The sequence below is a fragment of the Aplysia californica genome, unplaced genomic scaffold (genome assembly GCF_000002075.1).
Source record: "Aplysia californica isolate F4 #8 unplaced genomic scaffold, AplCal3.0 scaffold00496, whole genome shotgun sequence".
Classification (NCBI taxonomy): domain Eukaryota; kingdom Metazoa; phylum Mollusca; class Gastropoda; order Aplysiida; family Aplysiidae; genus Aplysia; species Aplysia californica.
In genome coordinates, this window is record NW_004797766.1 from 508,911 (window position 1) to 516,475 (window position 7,565).

General features: G+C 40.5%; 1 protein-coding gene across 1 annotated transcript in view; it reads left to right on the plus strand.

Annotated features, from left to right (window-relative positions):
* The first annotated feature begins 162 nt into the window (after positions 1-162).
* The window catches only part of LOC101851434 (elongator complex protein 4), a 15,459-nt gene continuing 8,056 nt past the window's right edge, over positions 163-7,565 (plus strand). The window contains exons 1-3 of the mRNA XM_005105855.3: positions 163-790; positions 6,086-6,121; positions 7,240-7,361. Of these exons, the coding sequence (XP_005105912.1) occupies positions 670-790; positions 6,086-6,121; positions 7,240-7,361 (279 nt within the window). The 5' untranslated portion in view covers positions 163-669. The remainder of the gene's footprint in view (positions 791-6,085; positions 6,122-7,239; positions 7,362-7,565) is intronic.

The window sequence follows — 7,565 nt, forward strand, 5'->3', positions numbered from 1 at the left end:
AAAATTTGGCCTTAGCTCCATTAGTAGTAAGATTATTATTATTATAATAATAATTATTATTGTTATTATTCCACGATGAAGTCCCACGGGGATTTTTAAAAAATAGTTGGCGACACGTGAAAAATCTGGCCACATGCCTTTTGCCTATCAAAACAATGTAGCTAAACACGTTTTTCACGTTACTTTCGTGCTCAGACGCTGCTGACAGTTGAATATTGGGTCATTCGTTTATTTAAAAAAATATATCAGTTGTAATGTCTTAAGAAATCTACGTCGTTATAATATTCAAATAGATCTAGATCTAGAATCGTGACTCGCTCGTGAGTCGTTTCATTTTGGCTACGCACGGCTTTCACTTCGCTTTCTAACAACACTGAACTGAAGTTTCTCGTCCCGTGGCAGACGTGGTGGTGTCTGAGGAAAAAAGTTGACTGAAAACAAAAAGCTGTGTGAAGTATTTCATGCCGTTCACCCAGACCCAACAAGGTCTAATCTAGATTTGTAGGTCTAGAAATCTAGATATCTAGATCTAGTATTCTGAGACCGACGCATCAACCGATAGAGGGGAAGGCAATCCCTTGTCTTGTAGGCCTTGTTTCCAGATTCCAGGTGCTCCTTCAAACTCCCTGCTTTTTTATTGGCAGTCTCACTCATCACTCAGATCCAGTCATGACAAGCTTCCAAAAGAAAGCCAGAATCAAAGTTGGTCAGATTGCTGGGACTCGACCATCTTTGTACAGCAACCAGTTGCTTGTGTCGACAGGCATTCCTTCTCTGGACAATGTCATAGGTAAGTGTAGACTGGCTAAGACTAAGGCTAAGGGTGAAAACATAGAGTAGAGAATGCCGATTTCGGAGACTGACTCAGTAAGTGCCGATAGGTATAAAAGTTCCCTTTTGATTTCCAATTTGCCCCACATAGAGCTGGCAGACTGCAGGCGGCTTTAAGCACCGATCAGTTTTGTCGGCTTTATCGGAATCCAAACTAGACTTCTAGATCTAGAATCTAGAGATCTCTAGAGATCTAGATCTAGATCTAGATTCTAGTCTAGATCTATAATCTAGATCTAGATATATAGATCTAGATATCTAGATGAGATGTAGATTTTCTTATAAATTAATAAAGGCTTGGTTCTAGATAGAAGGCCTATCTATTTACGCCGAAAAACTAGGAAGCTGTCAACTCGTGACCTCAGCGCCGTCTTGTCGTATCTCCATTTTTAGGCCACCTCTATTCTCACCCGGAGTGAGAATAGTGCAGGCGAGTCTTGTGGCTTTTCACACCCGGTGCGCGTTCACCAAATTTTGCGTTCACCCTAAACCACAGAATTCTACACTGTGATAACAGAAAAATTGTAGAATTCTGTGTCGTGTACAAACGTTCCATTACAACTGTAGCCTACTAAAAGCGTACAATTTTGTCTGTGGGCAGTGGAAAGAGAGAGAGAGGAGTAGCGCGAGAATTTCCGGGCAAAAAAAAATGGCGACCCGCGTAGTTCGGCTCGATTTGAAAAGTTAAATAGCCGTAGCATCTTTGTAGACAACCAAATTAATTTACTTTTGTGTTTTAACATCATTTTTTAACTTTGTTTTGGTCAATTTGATCATCCACACCGATAGACAGTATTCAGAAAGAGACAGAGAGAGAGAGAAGAGGGGAGGAGTTGATCTTGCGAGAACTTCCGGGCGGGTGAGAATAGCCACTTTCCATTTTTACACGGCCACCTCTATTCTCACCCTGGGTGAGAATAGTGCAGGCGAGTCTTTTGGCTATTCTCACCCGGTGCGCATTCACCGTTATAGCCTAGATCTAGATCTAGATCGAGGCCAACAAATTTTGCGTTCACCCTAAACCACAGAATTCTACACTGTGATAAAAGAAAAATTGTAGAATTCTGTGCCGTGAACAAACGTTCCATTACAACTGTAGCCTACTAAAAGCGTACATTTTGTCTGTGGGCAGTGGAGAGAGAAAGAGAGAGAGAGGAGTAGCGTGAGAACTTCCGGGCAAAACAAAATGGCGACCCGTGTAGTGCGGCTCGATTCGAAAAGTTAAATAGTAAATAGCCGTAGCATCTTTGTAGACAACCAAATTAATTTACTTTTGTGTTTTAACATAATTTTTTAACTTTGTTTTGGTCAATTTGATCGTCCACACTGATAGACAGTATTCAGAAAAAGACAGAGAGAGAGAGAAGAGGGGAGGATTAGATCTTGCGAGAACTTCCGGGCGGGTGAGAATAGCCACTTTCTTTTTTCACAGTGAAAATGTGACTTCTTCGCTCTCTCTTTGTTGTGAACTGTTAAAAATGGAGATGCGACAAGAAAGCACTGAGGTCGCAAACTTTCAATGCCAACTAGATCTAGATCTAGTGTCTAGATCTAGAATCTAGAGGTTGAGCGGTTTGCGTGACGTCACACGACTGGACTGGGGATAATTTTTGGAAGGACTTCCGTAACGAGCGACCACCCCATCAAACACAATAAAGAAGAGGCCTAGACCTAACCCTACCCCTAACCCTACCCCTAACCCTAACCCTACCCCTAACCCTACCCTTACCCTTACCCCTACCCCTACCCTAACCCTAACCCTAACCCTACCCTTACCCCTACCCCTACCCCTACCCCTACCACAAGCCCTCAATTCTGCTCTGTCTCATAGTGGTCGCTCGTTACGGAAGTCCTCCCCAATTTTTAATGGTCATTTCTGAGCTGGTGCTTCACGGTAGACAAAAACTAACCCGTCAAAATAATCAAAATAAAGAAACCTGCATTTTTTTGTAGGTTTTTGAATTTTTATCAAATTTTTGTTTTTGGCTCAACACCTGTCATGCCCAATAAAGAACTCATTTCTGTGTGGATTTTTCTGAAAAACGTTGATTAAAGGCACAAAAAATGTAAATTTTAAGTAGCCAAGGACTTTTAAGCTAAAGAAATAACTAATCTTTGGCGGCCATTTTCTCACTAATTTTGCCTCTCAAAATAGATGACCCCCATCTCCTTCATTCACAAATATCTCAACTTGTATTCAAGATAAATGGGTATTTTTTTCATACAAATAAAGGCAATTAAACAAGCTTTAAGATGATACCAAACTCTACATGCCCAAAAATTGACGAGCGCCTGATTCCACCACGCTGCCTCACAATTACATTTTTTAAATCAGGGTTGTCAAATTAAGGTGGCAACGGAGCAGAATTACATTTAATTATATTTTGGGACGAGTGGCTATTTGGACTGGAGTTCCGAATAGTCTCCCGTTGCTATTCGGACTTTAATCTACTGGTAGGCTATTACACTGCGTTTCACGACAACAAAGGGATCAAAACATAAAATTCATACGAAGTGTACACCCGGTAATCGGGAACAAAGTCACAAAGTATACACACCCGTAGGGGAACTCTTTTGTGATTTCGGAAAGTTTCAGCGCCCAGACCCGGTAGTGTGTGTGTGAGAGAGAGAGAGCAGGGGGAAGTGCTAGATGACATTTATATATGTCCCAGTTGGCAGGAGGGAACAAGAGAAAGATAGAGTGGGAAATAGGTGGGAGTGGGGAGAAAGAAAGACAGAGACAAAGAAAAAGAGAATGCGAGCGATACACAGAGACAGAGAGAGAGAGAGGCAGAGAAATAGAGAGGGTGACTGCTCAATTGAAATTATGACATTGTTTCTTTTCTTCAAATTGTGATTCCTCCAACTCCAAAACAGAGGAAAAACGATCGTTCATCGAAAAGTCATCCGCAATTTTCATTTAGAGATCTAGATCTAGGCTAGCCTCGTAACTAGATCAATGATTTATGTCTGTCTGTCTAGATCAAGGAGTTTAGAACTTTTAATCTCCTTGCTCTAGATCTAGACTCGGGCCATGGCCATAGATCTTGAAGAACCTAGGTCTACCCTGAGCCAAGAGGAAACTTTCCGAAATCACAAAAGAGTTCCTCTACGGGGTCTTTATACTTTGTGACTTTGTTCCCGGTTACCGGGTCTGTATACACTCCCAATTCATAAACAGTCCTTTTCTTAAATTTATAAGACATCCCCCCCCCTCTCTCTCTATTCTCTCTCTCTCTCTCTATTCTCTCTCTCTCTCTCTATTCTCTCTCTCTCTCTCTCTCTCTCTCTCTCTCTCTCTCTCTCTCTCTCTCTCTCTCTCTCTCTCTCTCTCTCTCTCTCTTTCTCTCTCTTTCTCTCTCTTTCTCTCTCTTTCTCTCTCTCTCTCTCTCTCTCCCACCACCGTCACCACTTTTTTTTGCTTATATAGATCTATATTCCCTCCCATACCGATGCCCACTGCCCGGCCCTACTATTATAATATTATCCTTTATAAAGAAAAGACCACAGTTCGTACAGGTCACCAAAGTAGTCGGCGTCCATTTGTTGTAAAGTTCCTTGGCCAGATCGTAGAAACCTAGGAAGGCCAAGGTCGAATTGCTTGTCTGCTTCACACCTGGTACACCTAGTGATTGCGCATGCACATTGGAGTTTGAGTCCGAATAGCCACGGAAGACTATTCGGACTCGAATTCAGACTCCGAATAGAGCCATATGTTCATTCTCAGGCCGCCTGAAACCATATACAGCTAGTCCACCAATACCGGTCCCAGAGTGGCTCGGCAGGTCTGACCTGTTGCTTGCCAAGCACGCGCCGTCTTTGTGTCAGCACAGCCGCACTAGGCTAGAAGCACACAGGCCTATGAATGTAGGCCTAAACGTAGGCCTAAACAAACAGTCGAAACTAGGTCAACCTCAATTCAAAATTTTAATGTGGGATAAAGTGCATTTCTTGGGATTTTGTGGTCAATTGGTGATATGCAAGCATCAACATCTACTACTAGTAAAGCACCTAATAATACTTACTTTTTGCTCAATATATAAAAATTTCTCACCCCTGGTGAGGTTAACTCATGACCCGCTTAAAGCCTTTTACACGAATTAATATTATTCAGGGGTTCTCGTGGTCGAGGGGTATGGTGTTTGCCTCTCATTCAATAGGTCCCTGGTCGAATCCGGATAGCGGCTCAAAATTTTCTTCTCTAAAGTTCTTCTTTCACCCCCTTTCCTGCGCTCTAACAATGTTCTGTCAACTGGTTTCGTCTCCACTTTCTGCCCCCACCCCCAACCTCTTCGACCCCTCCCCTAGGCTTCTGACTCTTTCTGCAGCCCGCCCTATATAAATGAAACCCATTGTCAGTGTCCACTTGGTAGGTTACAGTTCACAGAAGATTTGAATTACCGAATGAATTTTTCCAGGTAATGCCGTTGCATTTTCAAATTCGAAGTGGCCAGCCGGCTAGCCTAAGCCTGCCAGTCTAGCCGTACTTACGTTATGCCCTACTGACCGAAACATTTTGAGTTCACAGGTCTCATTAGATCTAGTAATTATTAAGGTTTAAAATACATATATATATATGTCAGTAAGGCACCTTTTGGTTTCGTCTGAAATACAAATACTTTAGGTATTGCAAACTAAAAATTTATTTACAATTCAGCCATCATTATAGTATCCTCAAGTACGGCTAGCTTAGCTATCTAGCCATACTTAAGTCATGATAATTAAGTACGGTTGGCCTAGCAGTTTTGCCGTAACTTAGGTTAGGCTCTCGAAACCTGTTAAGTTCACAGGTTTCATTCGGAACTATTCAGGTTTAAAATACATGCACTGTCAGTAAGGCATCCCTTGGTTTCATCTCAAATACAAATTACTTTAGTATTGCAAACTAAAAATTTATTTACAATTCAGTAGGCCTATTTTTTGGTCAGTCAAGCCATCTTTATTTTATTAAGTACGACTAGCCTTGCCGTCTAGCCGTCATTAAGTACAGGCAGCCTGCCAGTCTAGCCGTCATTAAGTACGGCTAGCTTCCTTTCAGAATACAGCAGACTAGACTTTGTAATCTAACATGATGATTGAAATTCCTTTTAACAAAAAATAATTGTGTTATTTTTCCCTCCTTTATTCGATGCATTGGAACTTAACGCATATTTGTCTTCTTGTAGGAATTTTGAGCTGTTGCTTTGAACCCACAACTTCAATTACCAATCCTCATTTTCTGTCGTACTGTAGCCTGTTTTATTATGATTTTCAGGTGGAGGACTGGCTGTTGGCACAGTCATGCTAGTGGGTAAGTAAGCCTAGAGAAAAGTAGTATTTTTATAGTAAAATTAAAAATATATAAGGCCTACTCAAAATGTTTTGACTGAAATTGAAACGCCTTTCACAGTAAATGAGATTTTACTGCATGCCACATTTAATCTAAGAGTATCAGCTACCTAGGAATTTCCTAGGTTTCCTTTTGCTTGCTGTGACAGTATATATATTCGTCTCTTTTGCTTTGTTATATATACAGTAATCAGAAAATCCTCCCTTTTGAATGATGAGAATGAAAAAAAAAAGACTGGTGAGGAGACTCCTCAATTAGATTCTAATTCTTTTCCCTGTGCAGTAAGTTTTCACTGTGTTCATGATGTTTCACACTGAATTTTTTTGTTGTTGCTTAGTTTAAAATTACCTTGTTTCTTTCAAGCCAAGTTTTGATTTTGATGTTACTAGTTGTTGATTATAGTCCATTTGATAACCCTTGACGAACACAAATTGATAAAATGTATGGGAATCTGAAGGAATATTTACAAGAGCATATCAATATCTCTATGACTTACAGTCTGCCCTGCATGTTCCCTCTGCACATCAGCTTTTATTGATATTGGCTTTCATTGAGAAAGTCTCTTTCTGCTCGTAGGTGAAGCCATCAGCCTTTAACCATTTCTCAATGGATGCTATGTTATTATGAGAATTGTGAAGTAGTACTGACTGAGTGATATGATATGATAATGTACCCATTTTACAGTAGGGAATGTAAGAAATCAGTTTCTTTCTGTTTTTCTTTTAAAAAAGTAAAAGCAGTTTTTCTTTGTTGTATTATACTTTGCTCATATTTGAAAAGACAAACATTGTAACCAATGATGTCAGTGGTCTTATGGTTTGGCTTTCTACCTTGCTTGCAGAGGACTTCAGTTTGATTTCCATTTTATAGTGTATATATTTAAAAAATATATATCCCTTTTTGTGTTGGGTAGGATGTTTGACATATTCCAGCGATTGGCCCTAAATGGCAGGATTGAAGCAGCTTGCCTCTGACTCTGGAATGATGAAAATTGTGTTGAATATGACATAAAATCTTTACAAGTTAATGAATATATGAATATATCTGTATAATTTTTACTCTCTACATATTTTCATCAGAGGAAGACATATTTGGGAGCTATGCCAGGTTGATGTTGAAATACTTCACGGCCGAGGCTATTGTCTCTGATCAGACGGTCCTCCTGGCCAGCAGGCAGGAGTCTCCGGAGCAACTAGTTCAAGTAGGATGATAGATGATGATAACTTCACTTATAACGTCGCATTTTCATTTCACTAAGAAAGTGCTCAATACGCTAATACAACAACACAAAGAACTCGTGCACCACGTGGTTCTAATAGTGATATCTTCTTCTCTCTCTCTCTCTCTCTCTCTTTCTCTCTCTCTCTTTCTCTCTCTCTCTCTCTCTCTCTCTTTCTCTCTCTTT